The sequence below is a fragment of the Solanum stenotomum genome, chromosome 9 (assembly GCF_019186545.1).
Source record: "Solanum stenotomum isolate F172 chromosome 9, ASM1918654v1, whole genome shotgun sequence".
In the NCBI taxonomy this organism is placed as follows: domain Eukaryota; kingdom Viridiplantae; phylum Streptophyta; class Magnoliopsida; order Solanales; family Solanaceae; genus Solanum; species Solanum stenotomum.
In genome coordinates, this window is record NC_064290.1 from 7,737,241 (window position 1) to 7,763,363 (window position 26,123).

Consider the following 26,123-nt stretch of genomic DNA (forward strand, 5'->3'; position numbering starts at 1 on the left):
TCAAAACAATCACTTTTCATGTTTAAAATTCAATGTGCAGGAAATTATTACAAAGAACAAGACTAATTTATGAATCTTAACTTAAACCATGAATTAGTGAGTAGAATAGAGTCTAGGCACTATGGGTGGAAGGACCCATGAGTTCAACACCACATACCTTGAGTTCTTATGAAGGTCTTGAGAGTGTCTTCAATGGAAGCTTGGAACTTGGAGCAAGAGTCTCTTCAACCTTGAGGAAGGTTTTGGATTAGGGTTCTTGAGAGAACTTGAGAGAAAATGTGTCTAAGTATGGGAGAGGTGTTTTGGGAAATGTTTTAGAGATGGGAATTGAACTAATGGTATATAGGAAATAACATATGCCCTTTGGAAAAATGGTCCAACACTTAGAAAAAAAAATGAGGTGGGTGAACTGTAAAAACGCTCACTGGAAATTGCATTTCCTGCCGGACAGATTTTACGAAAATGGCATAACTTCTTCGTCCGAACTCCGAATGAGGTGAAACGAAGTACGTTAGGTAGCTAACTCAAAGGGCTTTCCATGGATATGTTATGGGCCACCCAATTATCTGTGTGCTAGGAGATATGACCCTCCAAAGTAGACCCTCGAAAAAGGCTTTACTTGGAAATTTCGGATTTTGATACGGTTGCTCTAAAATTTGGGTTAGACCCATTTCCCACTCAATTTGACCCCCTAAACAAGAATATGAAGTCGGATTTTCGAAAAATGAAACGGATTTTTTTTGATATAGCTAAACAAGTTTCCGGTAACTTCCGAAGCACATTTTTAACCATCATGTACTTTACCAATCTCCAGAGGCCTCTTCAGTGAAGGGGCCTGCAGTAGACAAGAAGTGTTAGAAAAAGAAACGGTACATTTGAGATGATTTACTAGAGAATTGATGGAGATTAAATTGTATTTGAAAGAAGGGGCATAAAGTACTCCGGACAAAGTGATCTTGGGGGTAAGATGCACACTACCAACCTCTGTAACTTTGACTCTATATCCATTTGGTAATCTGACTAAAGGACAGGGTAGAATGATCATATTCACAAGGTGATTTTTGTTAAAAGTCATATGGTGGGATGCTCCTGAGTCTAATATCCATAAATCAGTCCTTGTTTTGAAACATTCACATGAGAGTTTAACAAAATCAGGAGAGGAAGAGCAAGCAAAGATACCTGCAAAGTTCACAGCTCCACATGTTCCATCATTTTGATCTGCCATAGAGTTAGAGTCCTGGAACTGGTTCAACAAATGAGCAACTTGGTCATATTGTTCCTTAGTGATACTGATATTTTCATTTCCTTGAGCTGCACTATGAAAATCTAATTCCCTTTTCTATCCACCAACAACTTCATCACAGGATATTCTTACAGAGTTTGCTGCTCCACCCTTAGTGTTATGCCTTTGATTTGAGTAAGTATTGTGTGCCTGATTTCTTGAATTGTATTGATCACGATTAGGAACTTTCTGATGCTGGTTTGTACCATAATACTGATCACGATTAGGAGCTTTCTGATGCTGATTTGTACCATAGTTGTTTGAGGTTTGGGAATTAAAAGAATTTGTAGGCGTGCCACCAGATGGGTAACCATGTAGCTTGTAGCATTTGTCTTTAATGTGACCTGGCCTTCTACAGAATTCACAAAAAGGTCTCCCTCTAGGTGTTGTGTTGGGAACATAATAATTTGTTTGAAAATTTCTTCCTCCTGAACTTGATGAACTCGCTATGAGGGAACTACTTTCAGCAAACATTTGGTTGTTGTTGGGCTTGAATTCCCTTTGTTTCTCCTCTTGTACTAACAAAGCAAAAGCTTGTGCCATAGAAGGTAAGGGATTCATCATCAAAATACTTTCCCTAATTATGGTATACACCACATTCAAACCCATGAGAAACTGAATCAGATGTCTATCTTGTTCTGCCTTATGAATATTAGTCTTAGCTCCACACACACACACAATTGCACTGACTTAAAACACATAAATTGTTCAGCTCTTCCCAAAGCTTCTTCATGCGAGTATAGTATGTAGTGATATCGAGAATACCTTGATTAAGATCATTAATTTCCTTCTGAGTCTGATATAATTTTGCTCCATTTGTTTGATCATAACGATCATCCAGTTCTGTCCATAGTTCCAGAGCATCATTGACATACTCAACACTGTCTGCAATATCTCGACTTAGAGAATTAAGAATCCAAGAGGTAACCATATCGTCGCACCTCACCCATTGACGATAAGTGGATTGATTTGCATCTGGTCTCTTACACTCATCATTGATGAAGACTAGCTTGTTCTTCACCGACAAAGATCGAAGTACACTACGGCGCCAAGAGTGAAATCCAGTGCCATTAAAAGGAACAGGTACAAGTACTGCACCAGGACTATCTGAGGGATGAATGTAAAAATGACTTCCCGTATCAATTCCAGATGAGGCAGTGCTAGCTGAATCAGTGCTAGCAGATGTGAGATCTACCATTTCTAATGCATAAATTAAAGACAAAGAGAAAGAGGAAGAACAAAGTGTCCTAGCTCTGATACCATGTTAAGATGAGAGGTTTGAGAAGACGAAAACCTCCATTGATGATGAGAGCATAAAGCTTGATTAGAGAAGAAGAATGAAATTCTGCATTCTGAATTAATTGTGTACAATGGTAGTTCAGACTAGTATTTTTACAGCTGAATGAGAAAAATATCTAAAGTCCTAACTAACTGAAAGAAAGCAACTATCACGTGATTTGACAACTAACTAACTAATTCTAACAGACTCGATGAATTAATTAATATGACGTTTACAGTAAATTAACTAATTCTAAATGTATCCACACCACTTAATCTCAATACTGTTATCGTATAGTCTATAGACATGGGCTCTTTTGAACACTCAAATAAGAAAATAATACTCTAACTTATATATTATTAATATATAATATAACAAATAAAATAAAAGGAAGGAAGTGAAAATATTTCATGCACGGTAAGATTTTACTCTAGTCAAGAAATAAAGTAATTAATTATTTTAATAATGATTAACTTATTTTAGTTAATTAAATTTCAATCATTAATTTTAAATTATGATATGTGTTCTTAATCAGAGCAAGAATTTGGAGAAAATAAAAATAGAGAGGGATCGAATTTCCATATTTATAAAACATATCAAAAAGTCTTAACAAGTTTTCTACGATTTGTAGCAGATTTGAAAAAACGATCATGTGTCCAGCCCTATTCCTTTGTGCACAGTTCGTTATCAATTTCAATATATTTTATTTTTTACAGATTTTATACGTATTTTAATAGAATTTATACATACTTCATCAATTTTTATATAATTATCTGTTCTATATCAGAAACACAATATACATACATATTTTATACACAAAAAATCCATGCACTTTATTTAAAAAACCTAATACATAAAATCGATAGCAAGATTCGAAAAGTGATTATATACAATTTGAATAAAAGATTCGTATATTTGGTAAACAAAAAACTCATGTTATGTTAAAACGCTTAATGACACAAACTGAAAATAAAAGTCTCAAAACCCGAACCAACCATCCTATGAGACCAAAACTGAACTTATATGGCTAACCGTGGTGAAAAAATTTCAATTCGAGCACGATTACCAAAAATATTGACGAAAGTGAAATTTTGGCCAAAACTTAAAAGTTAAAATACCTAACGGCACAAACTAATAATGGAAGCCTCAAAACCCGAACCCTCTATCTTATTACATCAAAAATGACCTTCCGCATCTAACTGCACTGACGAAATTCTCATTTGAGCACGTTTATCAAATAAATTGACCGAAGTTAAATTTTGGCCAAAATTTATAAGTTAAAACACCTAACGGCACACACTAAAAATGAAAGCCTCAAAACCCGAACCAACCATCCTATTAGATAAAAAATGACCTTTGGAGTTAATTATGCTGACGAAATTCTCATTTGAGCACGTTCTCAAAAATATTGACCAAAGTCAAATTTTGGCCAAACATAAGATTCAAAACACCTAACGGCACAAAAAAAAAAACGGAAGCCTCAAAACTTGAACCAACCTTCATGTTAGATAAAAAATGACCTTTCGAAGCTAATGACACTGACAGAGTTCTAATCTGAGCACGTTTACCAAAAATATCGACCAAAGTCTAGTTTTGGCTAAAATTTAAAAGTTAAAACTCCTAACGACACAAACTGAATAAGCAAGCCTCAACACTAGACGCTGATTTACCAAAAAGTTTAACTTCAATGGATAAATTTACCAACTATTCAAATATAAGTTAGTAATTAATAATTTACCAATAAATTTTATCACAGTTGGTAATAGTTACTATTCAACTAAACATTCATATGTAATATTACCAACTAATAATTAATATGTTGGTAAATTTTACCAATGGATTAATGATCGGTTGGTATATTACCAACTATTTTAATGATGTTAGTAATTTACTAACTACAATCTTTATTCGTCGTCAAAATTTTCAACTAATTGGATATTGGTTTACATTTCGTTACTAATTTACCAACACATTTATATTTGGTTGGTAAATTTAGTAACACAATCTTGCCGTTGGTAAATGTTTGGTTAGTAATTCATTGGTAATATGTTAATAAATTATATAAACAATTTTTTGTCATATTTGCCTACCGATATATACTTCGTTGGTAATATTACCAACAAAAGGTGTGCGTTAGTAATATTTCAGTTGGTAACCCATTAATAAAATGTTGCTAAATTTGGCGCCATTTTTTCGCACCGTATTTACCAACTAAATTACTTAGTTAGTAAGATTTTGGTTGGTAATCTGTTAGAATTTCGTTGTTAAGTTTTAAAATATAATTCAGTTAAAAATATGTTGGTAATTAGTTAGTAGAATACTAACCAACTTAAGTTGTTAGTAAAAATGGTTGGATTTGGTGGTGAGATGGATATTACACGTCGATGTGCATTCATCATCCTTCTGTTTGGGGAGACCATTTTCTTGCCTATGCTAATCTCTCGGTAATTAATTACTTTATGTTGTGAATATTCTTCATGATTTTTAACAAACCATATTATAAACAAATATTGAAATTTAATCATGTAGGGAGCCAATGAATGGGAAGAGAAGGAACATGCAGACCAAAAAGGAGGAGTGAGAAAAATGCTAGTGATGGCTCCTTCCAAATCTTTGCAAAAACTTGAACTTATAAACACAATCCAATTGCTTGGAGTGGCATACCATTTTGAACATGAGATTGAGGAATTGTTGAGTTGCTTTTATACTTGTTATGATGAATGGATTGGTGAATTTGGTGAAAGCGACCTTCATGTTGTTGCTCTAAGCTTTCGATTACTTAAGCAACAAGGTTGTTATTTTCTATGATTTTTTACTATAAATTTCACAAATAGCCACTAAAGTAAACTTAATTAGGTTTCATAGCTATAATTTGTTAATTACGATTCGTAGCTACATGTTAGAGGCCAGAGGAGATAGGCGAGGGAGATTGGGAGAGGGAGAAGATGGGTGAGCGAGAGAAGGCATAGAGTGGAGAGAGACGAATTGTATATGTATATTTGTCGAATTGTATATGTAAATCTGTCAAATAATTGTATATATGTAACTAATATACATATGTATTTGTATATTTGGCGAGTGTGATTGGGAGAGGGAGAAGAGATGCGAGCGAGAGAGGACATAAAGTGGAGAGAGGCGAATTGTATATGTATATCTGTCAAATAGTTGTATATGTATAATTTGTATTTTTATATGTATAAAAGAGAAGAGAGGCGAGAGAGAGGAAAAAAGGAGAGAGACGCACATAATGATAGCTAAAATTAAGTTGCAAATGGTAATTAATGGAAACTATAGTTATGTTAGCTAATTAATTAGTATATATTTGCTTATCCGCGTAATTTTTTATTTTTATATATAATTAAAAACATGACTATATTTATTGTAAATTAGTTACTTTATTGTATATATTTGAAACTATCTTTTTTTATCAACATAAAAATATCATTGTGCGTTGGTGATGTTTATACGAAAGAATTAAGGTGTATTTATAAGGAGCAAAAATTTTGTTGTTCTTAACAAACAATATCGATAATTTAGATTTTATTGGCAAGAGCTGAAGAACCCTGAATTAGCTTAATGTAATTCTTTTGACATGTTTGGTACATAATTCCAAAGGAGCTACGAGTCTATTTCGTGCATAACATGTTTTATTCACTATTAATTATTATGTTAGCTAGGTAGGACCAAAATAAATAAAAATCTTTGGAGGATCTTGGCGTATCCAAGAGGGGGTCATTGAGTTCACCTGAACTCATGTTCTCCTTCTAAGATCATATATATATATATATATACAAAATTGTATTTAATTTAGAGCAAAACTTAAAAATCATTTAATCAAACACCACTTAAAATTTATTAATATTAATAATATTTTAATATTTATTTACAATAATGAGATAATTTACGATCACAGAAAAATATATAACTTATTTTCAATTAAAAAAAATTAAAATCACTTAACTAGCACCACCTAAAAAATAATATTTATAAATAACTATTGAGCATGTATGCAACACGAATTTTTCTTCACTAGTATTAACAAAAAGAAAAGTCATGGTCAAAGAATATGGTGCAGTGAATGAGACCTGTCCTTTCTTAACAAGAAGTTTCAAATTCAAACCCTCGATATGAATTTTTTTTTTATAAAAAGCACTTCCCTAATAAGGGAAATTCAAGGAGCCCACAAAATATGAGGCCCGATGTTGCCTCACTATATCCTCCAAAAGTCAATTTGATTAATTTTTAAAGTGAAATTAGATTATATTAATTCGATATTTTAAACAAAAAATTTAGATATTACAAAACTATATGAAAAATATTATAAATTACATTTTTTTACATATTAATTTAATGAAAAAATATATATTGTAAAATGTTAGCTAAAATTTTGTTTGACTCTATAAAAAGAAATAATAACAAATAAAAGAGGACAAAAAAAGAGTTGTTGGTGAAAAAAAAAAATTATTATGTGCCTCAGATAATTATCTACACAAGTTGTACAAGACGTTATTTTATTTCACAATTAGTGACCCAAAACTTATAAAGACCCAAATCACCACGCAACTTGCATTAATTGTAGGGGTGTGCAAAAACCGATTTAACCAATAAATCGAACCAAAAAAAACACTATTGGTTTATTGATATTGGGTTATTGGGCTAACGGTTTTTAAACGGTTTTGTAAATTTTTTTATTGGGTTATTGGTTCGGTTTCCGGTTTTATAATTTTTGTTAATGGTTAAACCGATAACCTAATAAGACTATACTAAATTTACTAGTCTTATTGTTAATGGTTAAACGATTGTTACTTTCACACTTTTTGTTAATGGTTAAACGATTGTTACTTTCACACTTTTTCCTTTGAATGTGTCTAGTGTCTAAACTTGCAAGAAAAATGATTGTTACTTTTATGATTATTACTTTCATGCCAAATGTTGGAAAAATCATATGGTTTATTTGAAAATTTTCTTATCGTGTATATAATATATAGGAGTATTTTCTTATTGGATAAACCAAAAACCGAACCGTTAAGTACCATAAACCGATTAACCAAAAACCGATAAGAAATATGTTATCGGTTTGAAGTATTTACAAACCGAAAACCAATAAACCAAACCAATAACACCTAAAACCGAACCGAACTGACTGATGCGCACCCCTAATTAATTGCATGAGACACAAACAAAAAAAAAACAAAAACTTCATGATCAGTTTGAATATCCTAGTTCACCCTCAACTACTCATAAATAATTTCAATATCATCAATAATTGAGGTTAAGATTAAAGTTTTCGAAGCTATCATATTAAAGATGAAATTAGAACTATTATTTTTTGAGTTATATATGGTTATGGTTATTGCAAAAATAAAGAAAAGTGAGTTAGAAATAATTTATAAGCAAATTCTCACTTTAAGTAAGATTTAAGAAAGTTCATTTTTAAAATAAAATTAAAAAATATATAATTAATTTTTACAAGCAAGTGGGTTTTAAGTAGCGGGTTTTGGAAACGAAGGGGTACACAACTTTTCTAGAAGATTAATTACAGTGTGTCAGTTGAAAGGGATTGGATTTGCCCAGGACGAAATCAAATAAGAAATTTATTAAATATAAAATTTAAAAATTAATTATTACTTATTTAAAAATTGTTATTATAAAATTTAAGATTCATAAAATTAAAATTCTAATTTCTTCTCTGAATTTGACGTTTAACCACGACAATAACTTCTTTATCTTCAATCATGTTCTTAAACAAGTGGTTCTTCCATCATAGTCTTACAGACGCAACGAATTTTATTAATTTGTAGTGAGATTTTATTTATTTTTATTTGACAATAAATTTTAACAATAATGTATCCTTTCACTTTTCTTAAAATTGTTACATAAGAAGGAAAACGTTATATAAAATAAAATAGAGATTAAATATTATTGACGTTCCTACTGTGTACCACGTTTTACACCACATGAAGAACATAATTTCTTATCAAACTTATACAACTGAAACGAAAAAAAATGACTCTTTCAAATTTTTATATGTAAAAATATAAAACAAAATTAATATAAATGACATAGAATTAAAAATAACTTTGTAAGGGCTGCGAATTAAACTAATTTATGAGTGGTAAGTTCTCCTCCATTCTTAACCAGATGTTTCAGGTTCGAAAACAATTTGTTTGTGCATATTAATGTGTAATTTCATTTTTTTTTAAAAAAAATTATGTACTTCCTCCGTTCTAATTTATGTGACGTAATTTGACTTGATACAAAGTTTATGAAAAAAAGAAAGACTTATAAAATTTATGGTGTACAATAACTTATAGATGTTTATGTGACTATAAATCATTTCATTAAGATAAAATGAGAATTTTTTAACTTAAATTATTATTAATATATAGAAATACATCATTTTTTTAAACTAATAAAAAAAAGTAAATCATACTACCTCCCTCCACTTTTAATTGTCATGTTGCGTTTTTCGAAAGTCAATTTGATTAATTTTTAAAGTTAAATTAGATTACACTAATTTGATATTTTAAACAAAAAATTCAGATATTCAAAACCTATACGAAAAGTGCTATGTATAAATTGCATTTTTTTTGCATATCAATATATCGTAAAATAATAGTCAAAGTTTAATTCTATAAAAAAATTATGATAATTAAAAATAGACGGAAGGAGTAAAAGCTAAAAGGGGGAGAAAGTAGCATTTAATCCACTTGTTAGAGCAAAAACAAAGGAGGATTCAAATGAGATCACAAAATGGACTTGAATTGGTGTCATTCATTAATGCACACCTCTATTAAACAACGACTGCCTTTCATTGACTGTTAATTAGTATAAGAACTTTATTATATGATGAGCACTTGTAATGTTTGGATATAACATACCACTCAGTTCTTTTTAAGTTGTCATAGTATTTTTTTTTTAGAGTCAAACAATATGAATTTTAACTAAATATTTTTAGATATATTTTTCATCATATTGATAGAAAAAGTTGTAATTTATAGTACTTTCCATATAGCTTTTGAATATTTAAAATTTTATTTTAAAATATTAAATGAATGTAATCTTATTTAGCTTTGATAATTAGACAATTTGACTCTCAAAAAGTTGACAAACAAAAAAGAACAAAAGGAGTACCTATTAACAAAATAATAACTGATATGACTATATTATCACACTATTCTTATTAATTAATATTTAGTAATAAGTCTTGAAAAATGATTTGGAAAATATATGAAAAAATTGTCTTTTCTTGATACATACTAAAAGTGACAAGTAATAAAAATGAAAATCTCATTTTAAAATAATGGATAGGTAAAATTGAACGGAGGATGGATTATTAATTAACTTAATGGTATTCTAAAGCTTTATAAATAGCAGGGACACACTTTCTTAGTTTTAAAAGAGAGCCAAGTAACTAGCAAGAAATTAGAAGGTATATTCTGATTTTCTTTTAATAATTCAGTGTTGCATGGAAGTAGCTTGCTATATGTATATTTTGCTTATAAAAAGTGACTAGTAAGTGTGGTATATGTTTTCAATTACCATTTTAATTAACTTAGAAAACAAATATTACTTTTTTTTTCTTTCAAATTTTATAATTTTTACGTCCAAACATCTACTAAAAAAAACTTATTTTTCTAGAAACCATTTCCTTCCTACGGGTCGTTATAAGTTTGTCATTTGAGCTCAAACTAACACCTATTTGTTCAATTTTGTTTTTTTTTTCTCTTCACTATATAGTAACTTTAAAGAAGAAGAAAAATGGTTGGATTTTGTGGTGAAGTGGAGATTACACGTCGATGTGCCAATCATCATCCTTCTGTTTGGGGTGACCATTTTCTTACCTATGCTAATCTCTTGGTAATTAATTGCTTGATTTATATTGTTAATATTATTCATGATTTTTAACAAATCATATGTATAGATAGCATAGTAACAAATTTTGAAATTTACTTGTGTAGGGAACCAATGAATGGGAAGAGAAGGAACATGAAGACCAAAAAGAAGGAGTGAGAAAAATGCTAGGGATGGCTCCTTCCAAATCTTTGCAAAAACTTGACCTCATCAACACAATACAATTGCTTGGAGTGGCATACCATTTTGAACATTGTATTGAGGAATCATTGAGTGAAATCTTTAATGATTATGAAGAATGGATTGGTGAATTTGGTGAAAGTGACCTTCATGCTGTTGCTCTAAGCTTTCGATTACTTAGGCAACAAGGTTATTATGTCTCATCGGGTACGTTACCCCCCCCCCCCCCCACACACACATATTAACTAGACATTGTTGTTGGTGAAAAAATATTTGCATAATCAGGTCACTTATATGTTTTTGAGCAGATGCTTTTAGGAAATTCATTAACGAGCAAGGAAGTTACAAGGAAGCACTGGCTAGGGACGTGCAAGGATTATTGAGCTTGTACGAGGCAGCGCAATTCAGAGTACATGATGAAGAAATTCTGGATGAAGCAATTAATTTCACCACTACTCATTTGAAGCTAATTTTGCCTAATTTGAGCGATCCCCTTGCGACTCAAGTCAGTAACGCACTGAAATTTCCAATCAACAATATTATAGTGAGGGTAGGAACGAGGAAATACATATCATTTTACCAAGAAAATGAATCACACAATGAAATGTTACTAAATTTTGCTAAATTGGACTTCAACATCTTACAAAGGTTGCACAAAAGGGAGCTATGTGATATCACAAGGTAATTGACAAACTCCCTTATTGAGTAAGAAAATGATGAAATCCTAATACCTGCATAATTAACTCCTACGAGTATTTCCTCTTTACATTTTAGGTGGTGGAAAGAATCGGAAATCGTGCAGGCACTACCTTTTGCAAGAGACAGAGTGGTTGAGTTATACTTCTGGAGTTTAGGTGTATACTTTGAACCTCAATATAGTGTTGCTAGGAAAATATTAACCAAAGTGTTGTGCTTCTGTTCTATTATGGATGACACTTATGATACTTATGGCACACTTGATGAACTTACTCTACTCACAACGGCAATTGAAAGGTCTAAATTCGATCTTTTCTCACATCGATCAATAGCTTACTAACATTTTTGTGATGAATTTTCAAAATATTCTATTAGCGACAAGCAATTCAATGATGAATTCGCGATTAAGTTCGTAGCTAATTACATTTTTTTTGTGGAAATTGATGTAATATTTGAAATGTAGGTGGGACATTGATGCTTCAGAGAAATTACCGCTATATATGAAGGTCTCCTACTATGCTCTTCTAAAAGTTTACAATGAAGTGGAGACAGAATTGGAAAATCTTGAAATTAAGTCATTTTCAGTCAACTATTCCATAACTGAGGTAATTAATTAAAAGAAATTCAAAGCTTGTTACTGTTTAAATCCATAACATTTTGAAATTATAGGCTCACATTAATTTATATTTTGTTCCTTTATTCAGATGAAGAAGTTGTTGAGGGCTTACTTCCAAGAGGCCAAATGGTATCATGCGAAGGATGTGCCAACAATGGAACAGTATATAAAGAATGGAATTCCATCTAGTACTTACCTATTGCTTGCCACTACTTCTTGGTTAGGCATGGGAGATGTAGCAACTAAGGACGCGTTTGATTGGATATCGAATGAACCTACAATTCTTGTATCTTCGTGTATCATTGCAAGATTACTGAATGATCTCGTAACACATGAGGTATTATATTGTATGCGTAAATAATAACTCAAGGATTAATAGGAAGCTAAGTGTGACATACAAATTGAATATGAAGTAATATTTCTTTTTATTTTAACTTGTTTGTCTAATTATATTATGAATACAGATAGAGGTGGAAAGAGGAGATGTAGCTTCGGGTATCGAATGTTACATGAATGAGCATCGTGCAACAAAAGAAGAAGCTTACATAGAGATAAGGAAAATAATAGAGTATAATTGGAAGGATTTGAATAGAGGATGTCTAAAACCTACAACAGTACCAAGAGTTTTGCTTATGCCAGTGCTCAATCTTACGAGGGTTGCAGAGTTTTTTTATAAAGACGAAGATGCTTATACTTTTTCAAAAAATAACTTGAAAGACGTCATCTCTATGGTGCTAATTGATCCTATTAAAGCATGAGAGAACCTTACAATGAAGAATAATGAAAGAACTAGTACTGCATGAACAACATCTAACACATTTTGATGTTGCTTCTTTCTTGTGCTGAGTTCTAGCTAGCTAGAGTTGTCTATGTTTTATTTATGAACTTTGTTATGGTTGTCAATTGATATATGGATTGCTTTGATACAGTTAATACAGACTACAATATATATACCATCACCTAGCATTATATATAGATTAGTCTTTCGAACATTCAAACCCGAGTAATTGGCACTGTAATAATACAAACTACTTTGCTCTTTTTAGTTTTCATTGCTCACTCCCAAAAGGAAAAAGTATAACATCAAATACAGATACAAAATTTTGGATTCGTGGTTTTCGTACAACCACAAATCCTAGTTTTCGGTTTTTTTTTTTTCCTAAAGCAAATCATACATGATCTCCAACCCTCTTTATCTCGGAGTCATCAACCAACGAGAAGATATATTACCTGTAGCTGGCAGCTGGTAATAATACCCGAGTTATATCTTTAGTTTTGTGTTCATTCATGTCGCCTCTGAGAAAATATCATCTGCATGTTACAGAGAACTCACTTGTTTCCAGATTTTTTCTTCATTGTGGCTTTTCGCTTTTCTTCCCTTAGAGCTTTCCTCTTCTCTTCCCTGTAAAAATAAGACAAGAATACGTTATATGACATGAAATTAGCTCGGTTCCATGAGCACATCAGTGTTTATATCATCAACTCATGATCGTGGAACTGAAGAACTATACCTAGCTTTTGCGATTTCTTCTCTAGGAGGGGGTTTCTTCTTTTCCCTCCTTTTTGGTGCCACCGGTTTGTTTTCTGCCCTCCCATTTTTAGTTCCACCACCGTTTTGTCCAACACCTTTTTTATCTGAATGCTTTTGGACATCTCTCTTTCTCTTTTTATCAGCTGCTGCTTTTTCATTCAATTTTCCGTTCTCTTTTGCAATGCCTTCTTGCTCTGAATGCTTGTCATCATCCCCTTCAGCATTCTGCTGGTCACTGCTCTCAATGGAATCAGCATCTTGTATTTCTTCGGACTGAGCTGACGCTTTTGCAGCAGACTTGGAATTGCTCATCTTTTTCAACTGGAAAAAAAAATGGCACGTGGGGCAAAATATTCTCAGCTGAAACAAACTTGCAGCAACTTCAAAGAAGATGGTTTATAATCTTTCATAAGTTTTTACATCCACGTCAGTCCCAATTAATTTTTGAATCCCAGAAACCGTAACCATTTCTTCAAACTTTTATGAAGTAAGAAAATCATAATCATTTCAATTTCCCCAAGCTTCATAAAAAGATGAAATGTTTGCTTGGCATGATTAAGCTAGATATATACGTGATTACAACAGTCTGAGAACTTAGGAGATGCACACAAAACCTATAATTTTCAAATATCATTTTTCACTTTGAAAACAAAAAAAAACTATTTTTTTCAAATTTTGCAAGTTCGTTAATACAGGTAATTTCTATGAAGGATCGGACTAATGACATTATACAATGCTTGAATTCTCAATGTAGATGATACATAGTTGGTTCTCATCCTTCAGAGACTACGATAAGAGCATCTGTCAACAAAAGGATCAACCTAAGATGATCATCTCGTGGCTATTATTATTAATAATTAAATTGAGAAGGATTTTTTCTTTTTTTTGAAAAGTCAAAGAATCCATACTGATCAGTTATATACCAAGTTGTATTTTCACAATGAAACATGGCCAAACGGTCACCTAGTGTGTTTAGTGTTCAAAACTTTTATGGTTGATGGAAACAAGCACACCAAAAAGAGAAAAATCATTTGAAAAGAGAGGACTTCACAGGAGAATTGAGTGATATGGCAAAGGCAGAGTAATTTATGTGGCCTGTTCTTCTTGTAAGTACTTCACTTGGGGTGCTGCGATCAATGTTAAGAATAGACATCATTGACCTATAAAGGTAGAACTCTGATTCCTGCATTAGAGCTCTCTCAACACTATACTTTTCATTCCGAAAGACTTCCCATCCAGAGTTAGATCCAGGACTTGAACCTTAAGAGTTTTGGGTTCTAGTTCATGGCCTCAAGTACAGGGTTTGAACCAAAGCTACTTTTCTGCCGAACCCACATGTTATATACTACCTCCGTCCCTGTTCTCATCCTTCTCGTTGGTCCATAGTTCTCTCTAAACTGAAGTTCCTAAATAATGCATTTGCTATGCAGCTATTGACAAACACAAATTATCACCAAATGAAACGGCATACCTTTGCCACAAAGAATCCATCCATGTTGTGCACATGAGGATAGAATCGCCGTGTCTTGTCCAAAGATGTGTGAAAACGGTGCTGCCTAAAGCGAACAAATCTGGAATTCAAAGCAGCTTTAATTAGCTGTAGAATTAAACAATCTTTCAAGTAAATGCACATAAATGGCACAAGCTATACCCGGGCCTCCCAAAATCAAGTCCACATGGCACGAGTTTAACATCTCTCTTCTTGAGTGCATAGTCTATAACTGCTTCATTCTGCAGCCCAAGTTAAGCAAATAAGTAGAAATTGATATGCATACAAACACTTAGGAGGGTACCCTTTTTTATAAGATTCATACGAAATGTAAGTTTTAAAAGATACCTCATCAACCATAATGGAGCAGGTAGAATACACTATGTATCCACCTGATTTTGAGTTGGCATCGACCATGTCAATTGCTGCAAGTATCAGTTCCTGCAAATGAAAATTGACCATGAAACAGGTTTCTCAGAGGCGAGTAAGCGACATCAATATGTGAAACATGGAATATAAGATAAGCATAAACATTATGGAGCAAAATTAACATTATTGCAGGAGGGAGGGAGATGAGCCTTCCAATATCATCAACACCCTCCTACTTTGGGAGGGTACAGATAACAACACACCCAAAAATAAGGGCAATAAGGCAATTAGAATTGCAAAATCTGTTCCCTCATACAACAAATAAGATCAATGAAATCAATAATTAAAAACAACAAAGATAACGTTCAATTTTCCTTGCAACTTAATCTCTCAAAAATTAAATATTTTCAGAAACCAGTGTTTTCTAACATCCAGTGAAGTCAGATGCTGGCGATATGTTGTATACGAGTTCTCTAATGAAGCATGACAAGCATACAACCAGTTCATTGAAATTTCATGATTGCAAGTCTAGATATATGGATGACACAAAATCACCAAATTTACACGTTGAACTCAATTTATACCTTCTGCAGATGTGAGCAATTTTGTATATCTGCAGCAGTTTTGGAAGTTTTAACAGACTCATCCTTGGAAATCACCTGCAGAACCAATGAACTTCATCTCATTAAAAATGATTTCAGGCAAACATGTACATCAAACATTACTACGTACGCCAGTGCCACTGCAGGGAGCATCCAGCAAAATCCTATCGGCAGTGTTCTGACCCAAGACTTTAGGTAGCTGAAATGATTCCCAGGTAAGGTATTAGATCAGAGGACTTGTCCATATATTATAACTAGGTAAACCAAGAAACAGAGACCCAAGTCCAACAAAATCTGTCAGATCAGTGCCTGTAGCTCAATGACGTTACTACATAGCAACTCCAGCCAACAAGAACGAGAGCTTAAAATGAGCAAGAAAGTAGAACAACATTGTCCAGCATGAAATTTAAATGTACAAATAAAATGCAGCAAGTTCTAAAAGGGGAGATCGCAAAATAGTCCGAGTCTAACCTCTCTTCCATCATAGTTACAGACAATGGTGTTTGTTACCCCCATGCGATGTAAGTTAGCAGTGAGTGATTTAAGTCTCGACTCCTTCATCTCATTTGCATAAATAATACCTAATTTCCCAAGGTGAAATGTGTCAGTGTCATTCAGACGATAGAAATGGAAAATGCTATTAACCAATTTGGAAGACAGTGTTGCTTACAAATAACTTCAAAAGCAGAACAAGGGAGAAGAGAGAAGTTAGAAAAACTATCATGGCAAACATTATCATGTCACAAAAGCTGATGACAAATAACAGGTAAGTATATAAGACACATCAGGATAAGATGTTCATTCAATACAACTGACTTTTGAGAACCAACAAAAAAAACTGAAGAAATTTCACTAGAGAAAGCAAACAGATTAGCAGCACAAGTTAACATAAATTACTTTGAGTAAGAATGATGAACAATTGTACATGAGCGCATAGTAAAATAGAACAGAAGCACCCAGTATATTTGGTTCACTGCATTAGAAATTAGCAGTGCAAGAAATGGAAAAACTAAGAATTCTTTTTAAGGAAATGGAGATATTGAATATTGACACCAGGGAAGAAAAATGTTTTTAAAATTCATTCACCCATAGGTATCCAGAAACTATGGATGCATTATGGAGAAAATGGATTACTTCACAAAAATAGAACACGGTGTTTCACATAAACTACTTTGGGTAAGAACAATGAACATGAGAGCATAGTAAAGTAGAACGAAAGCACCCAGTGTATTTTGGTTCACTGCATTAGAAATAAGCAGTGCAAGAAATGTAAAAACAAAGATATTTTTCAAGGAAATGAAGATAATGGATACTAACACCAGGGGAGAAAAATGTATAGAAAAATCATTCAACCATACGTATTCCAGAAATTATGGATGAATTATGGAGAAAATGGATTTCTTCACAAAAATACAACATGATTGACAGTAAATGAATACATACCACTATTTTTCATCAGTGCAGCAACATAAGTTGTTTTGCCTCCGGGAGCAGCACTGCACCATTTACAAGTTTTCCCACTTTAGAAGAACAGAAGTTACCAAAAAAATCTACTTTTCTGCTTACTGAGCTAATAACTAAAAAGTTCACAGAAATTGTTTTAGCTTCCTCTCATAAGAAAGATACTAAAAATAGATTAGTTAAACCTAAGACTGACAAAGCTATATCCAACACAAAGATGCTGATTTAAAGAAAGTAGAAATTGCAAGTGAGAGGAACAGAAGATGCTTTATTTCTCTCAATTAGTTTTTTCCTATACTATCTAAATATGCACCGGACAACTCTTTCAGTGATCAAGCTTATTAATTTCTTACCAATACATTTAAGATTATGAAAGGGCAATAAATCAAAAAAGATCTGAATTAAAAACATATTGGATGGTGAAAAATTCAGTGATAGACAATTGAAGCAAACATTTGTTAGACAAAATTATTTACTTACGCCATATCAACAATACGTTCATTCTCTTGAGGGGCAAGGGCCATTACAGGCAGAAACGAACTCGCACTTTGGAGCTGTAAGCAAGTTATTTATTAGAAATAAGCATTACAGTTGAGTACTAAGAGAAAAGACATCATTTAAAGTGTAATGTCAGGATACCATGTAGTGACCAGCCATATACTCAGGAGTGGCACCAACTGGAACTTGAGAATCATATACAACTAGTCCAACCTACAAAATAAACAATGCATATGCTGAAATAAGTAATGATACATATAAAAATAAGAAATAACAAATCCAAATTGATACTTAAATAATGGGTCAACCCAAACAAAACACAGAGAACCACAATTAATCCTTGTACCTTTGACCATTTGCTTAGTGGATCCAAATTGACACCTCTGTTAAGAAGAACACCTGCTAAATCCCGTCTGCGAGTCTGAAATCCGGTTGACACAATAAACTATGAGTCAACCATTAGAGCAACAAAAGGTAAAGAAAGAAAAGAGGCAGAGAAACCATGACCTTTAAAGTGTTTGCCCGCAGAGAAATTGGCCGGGGCTTTTCAAATGCTTCAATAAGTTCAATCAACTCAACAGGGGGAAACAGCTGCAGTAAGGTCACATATCAAGACATCCAGATTTAAATGAAAGTGCAACTTGTAAAGGCAAAAGGTGCAGAGTCTAGACTACTTTGACTTAGAATTACCTCCACTAACGATTCAATGAGAAAATCATTGTATCCATAATATGAACCCAAGTCCCTTTTAAGTTGATCAACATAATCCTTACGTGTCACATCTTCTTGCCTCAATGACTTGAAATTTGAAAGCACCCGAACAACTGCATTTATTTTATTATATGTGAATGAGAAACTTACTTCCTCCGAAGAAAGATAATTCAGAAAGGGAAGATGAAGGAAAAGAAACTCACTCTCTTTTATCCTCCTTTGGAGATTAGAGAGATCCGGGGGTCTATTTGTTTCTTCTTCGAGCTCCTAAAGTTAAAATGACATATTTAGCATTCATAATTTTTCCCTGCATGAGTATCTGACAAGTAAAACCTCTAATCAAGAACTTGAACATTATGCAAACCTCAGTTGTTGGAAGTCTGAACTCATCAGCTTCTTCTTTAATATTGAGCTGCAATTCTAAATCACCATCCTCCTCCTCTCTTTTCCTTTCATCATCAATAGCTTTTGACTTCCTTACAAGATCAGTATCATCTGCATCTGAATCAGAATCTACATCCGAATCCGAATGAACATCGGAACCATCGTCTGCAACATAAATGACAAAGCGAAGAAAAATGTTTAGTGAGTCATCAATCATGATGGATGGCCAAAATTGGAATACCAATGCACTAAAGACAGTACCAGCATCACCGCTCGCTAATATATCAGCAGCAAAGGTGTCATCCAAGTCAGAAGACATGTCAGAATCTGAGTTCATTTCCTGTTGTTCTTCATCACGAGAACCTCCATCTTCTTCAAAATCTCCATCAGTTCCTTCACCGTCACTAAAAAGATCCTCCTTTTCCAGTGGCTTAGGTGGCAAAGGTTCCTTCTTCTGCTTCTTCTTGGTTGGGGGTTTCCCTAATTTAGAACCCACTTTCTTACCGAGTTTGGGACCAGCCATTTTAGCTGAGATGCAACAAAAAGTGTCAGCATCCTTCACAAATAACATAGCTAGCACCTACCAGACAGTATAGAAGCTTACATCCAAAACTTGCACCACAAAGAAAAATCAACAAAACCCTTTCCTATAATCTATAGTACTTAAAACTATGTGACGCACCAAAGAATTTTATAGTTAAGTCGGTTAAATTTTCAGGAAGTTAATTCTTTTTAAAGCGAAAACTAGAATACACTAGTGCTGACAAATGGCCGGGATGGGTTTGGGCAGGTTGAAGATGAGTTGAGTAAAATAGGTTCAAACCAACCAGACCATATTTAATACGGGTTGAAATGGGTTGCATGGGTCAACCTATATTTTGTAAAGCTAATTTAGCTTCAGTATCTATTAGCAAACTTTGTGCTTGATCTTTTTATTTGTTTAATTTTCTGCATTCCAATTACTAATTCGAACATAAAATCAACTCATACTGGCAAACTTCAAAACATGTCTCTTTGCAGTTTGCCCCAATACAAGTCCATCTGTTTTTCAAGCTAATTCAGTAACATACTGGGAGACTTCACATCTTTGCAACAATTATTTCAGCAATGATCTAAATCCCAAAATAACAACTTAAACTTCAAGGCCAGATACATCAAGGTTGTTCAGCGCATTCATGCTTAAGCTCATTTTTCAGACATTTTTTCCCTTGTGCATACCTTCAAAATATATGACTTAGCTGTATTTCTCGATATGGTCTTTACAGTATGATTTTAAATACAAGTGGATGTCCCTATTCCTTTATGTTCTGCAAAACTAAAAGTATAATGCTTCAATTTTAAAGTGCCAACCTTACAACCTGCCATATCAATTTTACCACAAATCTTGCATTCTGCTCTTTGCTTTAACCTTCCCTCACTGTTACGAACGCTGTTTCACATAAGTATCCCAAATAACAACAGAAGTTTGCCTTTTCACGAACTTATATCACAAGAATCAATAATAGCCTCCATCAATATCTCTACCTAAACTAATAATCATATAACAATTTATTTTTTTTAATTTCAGAATAGCTCATTTTATTTATCACACACAAAAACAAATATGTTTAGCTAATGTTGAGAATTCTTTGCCGAGCCCCAGCTTTCACCAAAAATTACACTATTTAGCTATGTCAAAATTTTTGTTTTATATATATACTATATGTAGACTTCCTTTGTTTCCAACGTGTGTCTACTTTTTTATATTTTGACACACAAAGTAAAAATTTTGGTTTCGCCACTGGCTTACAGGTAGGTGCTTCAACTCTTTCACGTCAAATCTAAATGAAATTCTTCTTACGCAATTAGAAACAGCCGAACAGGTAATTGGCCTATAAACCCCTTACCTCAGCAAAAAAAAAAAAAAAAAGTAAGTAAAAAGAACAGTACCAGAGAGAGAGCAGTTGCGGTTGGAGAGCTGGTGAGAAGTTTATTAACTTCTTCTTCTTCTTCTTCTTCTTCTCTTGTCTGCGATAATCAGAAGGGCAGAGACGGGGGCGCTGAGTGAAGAGAGAAGCGAAGCTGTAAAGAGAAAGATGTAAAGACTAAAGTCGCACTAATTTCGTAAATTGAATCCATAATATGGGTATGGGTTTTAGGTTTAGAATATGGGTCTAAGTTCAACCTATTTTTCACCTATTGAAATTGACATAAATAGCCTATCACACATAAATAACATAGCAAGGTAAAAATGCGTAATGTATTTTTATACATATTTATAATTTTCAAAAAATTATAATTCATATCTATATTATTTATTTAATAGTTGTTTTTAAATTTAAAAGTACATCTTTTAATTAGTGTATTTCTTGACTTAATTTTAGACATGGTATTTATTAAGTAGTTATTTCTTCTTCTTTTTTCTTTTGCAATTACGTATAACCCCAAATTAGTGACATAAATCTTCACGAGTTTGTGTAAATCCATAAAAAATTCTAACATTCTCCCATCTGGACTAACATATATGAATGTCACCTTATGACCTCAACATATTTGCTATCATAATTTGAAGTACCTTAAAACAATTTAATCCATCAATTATGTCTACATGTGATGTTGAGCTAAGCATGCCTATTTCTAACTAGTCCTAGTGAAAAACAAGTCAAACTGAAAGGATAAACTTACTTTATTTCCCTTCTTTTTTTTTAAATCTAGTCAAAATACTTAAATTGAGATCATTTCCTGAACTTTAAGCTGAAAACCATTTTTTTCAATGTAGAGAACATTCAAAAAAGTTCCTAATTCCCACTAAAAAAAACTAAATATTCTGAAATGACATCGTATCCATATGAACAGTGCCCATATAAGATATTGAATGATGATCTCTTAGTAACTCAATTCACAACCATAGAGTTTTTGTACCAATAACTTCTACAAACATCTAATCATTCTGAACTCTTTCTTTGACAACCAAGAGTTATATGTTAATTCACTCTACTTCTTACACTGAGTTGATAGTGTAACGCCATTGATGTACCTCTTACTATTTAATCAAAAGTACTCTTGCCAACATAAAACTGGAAAGAGATGTATCCTTGAGTACCAAATGTTACTCGATCGAATATGGTGCATCGCAATTCGCAAAGCAAGGCACAAAAAAGGAAGATTAGGAAAATAATAAAAGAGAATTATTTTAGGATATGCTGAGTAATTAGAATGCTCAAAGTCTACCGCTGTACCAAGGGTTATGCTCAAGCCACCTGCACAGGTGGCGGAGTTTATATATAAATATGAAGATGCTTATAACTTTTCCAAAAGTAACTTGAAAGAGCCATCTCGATGATGCTAACTGAAGCATGAGAACATCAACAAGAATAGGATCAGTTATATAAGGGTTATGCTAAAGTCGTTTCGTAACATTAATTATAGATATAATCAAAATATTAGATTACTAGAAATGAACAGTGCCAAGAAATCAGAAATTTGATTGTGCTGAAAAGAGAACCACATAGATACTCTGCCCAGATTTAGTTAATTGTTCACTCTTTGACTGGAATAAGATCATAAGCTAATGATGGTGATGCAAAAGCAACATTTCCTGGACAATCCAAAAGGGATATGGCTAAATTCAGAAGTACATATACATAGCATGGGCAGCAGACGACTAGTCTATGAACAAACTTTGTTCTAAAAGCAAAAAATACAAGTGAATCTGCTTCTTGAACTAAAGAGCAAAATATCAACCAATTTAAGTTGTAAACAAGAATTTCAAGTCTGCTTCAGTTAGCTTTGCAAAGGCCTCTGAAGAGCCACCAATTGTCCTGCAATAACAATAGAAACTTAAGTATGTCGAGGTAAAAAAGGAGGAATGTTTTGGTGTGTTTGGGAATGGAGAGAGACAGCGTATAGAAAGCAAATGTAAAACAAAAAGGTGCTCTGACATGTTTAGAAAATCATCATAGAATTTATATCTGGAAATTATTTGAATCATTGAATGAGAAAATCATCAAATGGTTTTTCTCATCCATTATTTCTGCACTTTTTTTCTAATTATTGCATAGGGTGGAAGGGGTGAGGTAGCAAAAGAGCTAAATACAGTGGGAGTGGGTAATATAAAAAATTATTCTTGACACTGCCTAACAGCAGTATACGAATGAAGATGGCAGAACTATTTGGCTTGCAACAAGAGGAAGCAAAGAGCATACAACAGCCACACCATCTTCAACAGCTCCCAAATCTTGGCAAGATTTTATAACAACCACCAGACCCGACAGGCAGTCTGAGACACTTCAAACATACAAGCCAACTTGTCCAAGTAAAGCTCAACAACTTGACTGGCATTTTCCAGTTTTCCGAAGAGAACTCAAGATATGATATCATTTTCCAAAGATAAATCAATAATTTGTGGAGAACACAAGATGTAGAATATGGCATTACAAGATATTCTGGCATGTAAAGTGATGTTGTTTACAACTAGGGAAGCAAGTTAGGACTTATGTAATGTGTTATGTGTCCATACACTGAAGCAAGAAGCTAGTGAGCAACACAATAGGAAACAATTTGGAATTGAACCTATGAATTAGTGCAATTTTGTGAACCCCTTTGCCACTAGAGTAATTTTTTCCCTTAATACAAGGAAATTTCAGTAGTTTATATACAACCAAAAACCCTCGTTTTTCCTTATTCTGACTAGGACTTGAACCCCCTCGAAACCTAACTCCACCCTAGAGCAAGGAAGAAAGTGGGGCAGCTTCCAGCCGCTTTGAGATGGCCTTCTCTAGTTAGAATTAAACTGATGAGTGCCATCTCTCATAATTACTCTACTGCAAGGAAAATCATAGATGAAGAAGGAAGTTGCACAGTGATTTTACAAACAACTGTTATAGCAAAGAATTGATTGTGAAATCAGCACAGGGAAACAATGTTGATAAGTAGGATGAGCTGTAAATTCACAAAGCGGAAGGGGAAGGGGAAGCTACTTGTGCATATATTTGAACCCTTGACCTACATGGTGGAAGATAATGATTCTCATCAAGAGTCGCACCTAATAGTTACAGAATTTTAAAGAAAATTACTTCACAAAGATAATTTCTAGAGACTTCTCCAACAAATAATGCATTTGAAAATCACTTCAACTTACAACTAATCTCCTATTTCTTAGCAGAACACAAATACAACCATCTACTACAAGAAAAACTCACTTACCCTTCAAAAACAAGTTCCTTCTTCTCCTGTAACTTTAAGATCTTCTCTTCAACTGTATTTTCAATCACAAATCTTACAATCCTAGAAATGAGAAAAGGAAAAATAAGCTCCACTCAATGACATAAAAAGTACAAGAAATGCAAAACAGACCTGACGGGTTTATATTGCCCTATTCGATGAATTCGGTCTTGTGCTTGGCGCTCCACAGCAGGATTCCACCAAGGATCCATCATGAAAACCTAGCATAGGCAAGAGAAGCCACCTATCATGACATGAATTGGGCACTTATCCAACATATAGATACATGCGATAATGGTAATTAAGCTGGTTCTTCAAGTGAAGTCGGAATATGTTGAACGAATTATAACAGGAGATCTGGAAAATGTTACCACATCTGATCTAGACAGAAATGAACGAGACATCCTACCTGTGATGCAACCGTAAGATTGAGTGCAACACTTCCAGCTTTTAAGCTCATAAGAAATATCCTGCAATCTGGATCCTCAGTAAATTTGGTAACTGCTGCAGCTCTTGCGTCAATAGACATAGATCCGACTAATTGAACACAATTGATGCCCGACTGAAAAATACACAAGGTGAGCTTTTCTTGTTTTCAAAAATAAAGGAGGGAAAAGTAGGAAGGGAGCTAAGCTATCTTTTTCTCTTACCTTCTGAAGAGAATAGTGTATCAAATCCAAAAACGATGTGAACTGGCTGAAAACTATTCCTTTTGCAGAACCATCTCTTTCAATCATGAACCTAATTTCTTCCCTCTGGAATTAATAAAAACAAGCAATGAGAACCACTCGGGTACTTCACACACAACCTCTCACATTGAATCTCAAGATGGATCTTTGTATTGGATACTAAGTTTTGAGATGCCAATATAATTTCACTTTTATTAATCAATAGAAATGGAAGAAATATAAATTAAAGGTTGAAAAGTCTAAGTAAAAAATATCACATCAAACTTGAGTTTGAGTATTTGAGTGAAATAAATGTTTGAAAACTGATGGTTGAACATAATACTACTAGGGAATTGATGTCAAATTCTAGTGTAGTCCCAATTAGAAAAGATTGTCACATAAATTGAAACAAAGAGAGTACCAAAATAATGGTGTTGTAGCTATACTACGCAAAATAATAATAGAAGATTTAAAGATCAATCTGAATAGAAAATGATAAGAATGAGATTCCTTCTTCTTTGCGCACTTCAAAGCGGGAAAATATTTACTCCATAAGCTTCAAATTATATGCCAGGTTGAAACACTACTAAATTGACAAGAATATGTTGGTTAGCATCAATGCAAAAGCATATACATAAATGTACAGCATCATAAGCTAATTCCAGTAATTAAGATGACTGTAAGCCCTACAATTATAAGTAGTGGCTCACTGTCTTTACATCTTGTGGTATGACACCTGCATGCTGATTGTGAGAAGTTTAAAAACTACAATGCAAAAAAAAAAAAACAGCTCGAGGAAAATATCATAGAGGAGAAAGGTAATTTCATACCAAAGCATCTATTTTAGTGCTGGACTGGAAATCGTCTAGCTGAATTCTGTTCAGTATACTTGAGGATCTAAACCCTTTGAGAGTCTGTTTAGAATTCTGATCCACCTTATCAATATTTACAGTGAAGTCAACTGTAATTAGTTCAGAACACAGAGGGCATGGCACTTGTCTAACACTTGCAGCAAAGTCTATCAAACACGTCTTGCAAAAGACATGCATGCAAGAAGTAACCTGCAACAATCAAAAGAGATGACAATCAAGGACTTTTAGCATGCCACCAGAAGAGTTCGATAAAATGCTTTTAGGTATTCAAAGGATAATAAAAAGCACACTCTGGAAAAAAAAATTTTGGTGCACTGGGAAAATGCTCCCCCAGATATTCATGAACTTCAATAGGTTTCTGGCAAAATGGAAATAACAGATGGAGTAGCTGAAGATTCTCTTCCTTTTTCTTTTCTTTTTTCTTTTTTT

General features: G+C 33.2%; 3 protein-coding genes across 4 annotated transcripts in view; 1 reads left to right on the plus strand and 2 right to left on the minus strand.

Annotated features, from left to right (window-relative positions):
- The first annotated feature begins 4,903 nt into the window (after positions 1-4,903).
- Positions 4,904-12,810, plus strand: LOC125877063 (sesquiterpene synthase 15b-like). 2 transcript variants are annotated; one of them, XM_049558374.1, is made up of 8 exons: positions 9,867-9,993; positions 10,302-10,421; positions 10,523-10,802; positions 10,904-11,276; positions 11,370-11,588; positions 11,755-11,896; positions 11,996-12,244; positions 12,372-12,810. In XM_049558374.1, exons 2-8 carry the CDS (start codon positions 10,323-10,325, stop codon positions 12,663-12,665), a joined length of 1,656 nt encoding a protein of 551 aa, XP_049414331.1. In that variant the 5' UTR covers positions 9,867-9,993; positions 10,302-10,322; the 3' UTR covers positions 12,666-12,810. The 2 variants fall into 2 exon arrangements, with proteins under 2 accessions (XP_049414332.1, XP_049414331.1); XM_049558375.1 differs by lacking the exons at positions 9,867-9,993; positions 10,302-10,421 and adding an exon at positions 4,904-5,005.
- A 349-nt stretch (positions 12,811-13,159) lies between these two features.
- LOC125877062 (25S rRNA (cytosine-C(5))-methyltransferase NOP2A-like) lies at positions 13,160-21,041 on the minus strand. The gene is made up of 18 exons (XM_049558373.1): positions 20,882-21,041; positions 19,214-19,480; positions 18,933-19,117; positions 18,772-18,835; positions 18,548-18,681; positions 18,365-18,448; positions 18,204-18,278; positions 17,999-18,070; positions 17,840-17,913; positions 17,342-17,394; positions 16,370-16,479; positions 16,029-16,097; positions 15,881-15,955; positions 15,276-15,368; positions 15,090-15,169; positions 14,910-15,009; positions 13,419-13,759; positions 13,160-13,309 (listed from the first exon to the last, which is right to left on the minus strand). Exons 2-18 carry the CDS (start codon positions 19,473-19,475, stop codon positions 13,237-13,239), a joined length of 1,944 nt encoding a protein of 647 aa, XP_049414330.1. The 5' UTR covers positions 19,476-19,480; positions 20,882-21,041; the 3' UTR covers positions 13,160-13,236.
- Positions 21,042-22,408: 1,367 nt separating this feature from the next.
- Positions 22,409-26,123, minus strand: part of LOC125877059 (DNA repair protein RAD16-like) — an 8,067-nt gene continuing 4,352 nt past the window's right edge. Inside the window, exons 9-14 of the mRNA XM_049558369.1 lie at positions 25,653-25,883; positions 24,805-24,909; positions 24,564-24,716; positions 24,287-24,375; positions 24,137-24,217; positions 22,409-22,752 (exon numbers count right to left, since the gene is read on the minus strand). Coding sequence (XP_049414326.1) covers positions 22,680-22,752; positions 24,137-24,217; positions 24,287-24,375; positions 24,564-24,716; positions 24,805-24,909; positions 25,653-25,883 — 732 coding nt within the window. The 3' untranslated portion in view covers positions 22,409-22,679. The remainder of the gene's footprint in view (positions 22,753-24,136; positions 24,218-24,286; positions 24,376-24,563; positions 24,717-24,804; positions 24,910-25,652; positions 25,884-26,123) is intronic.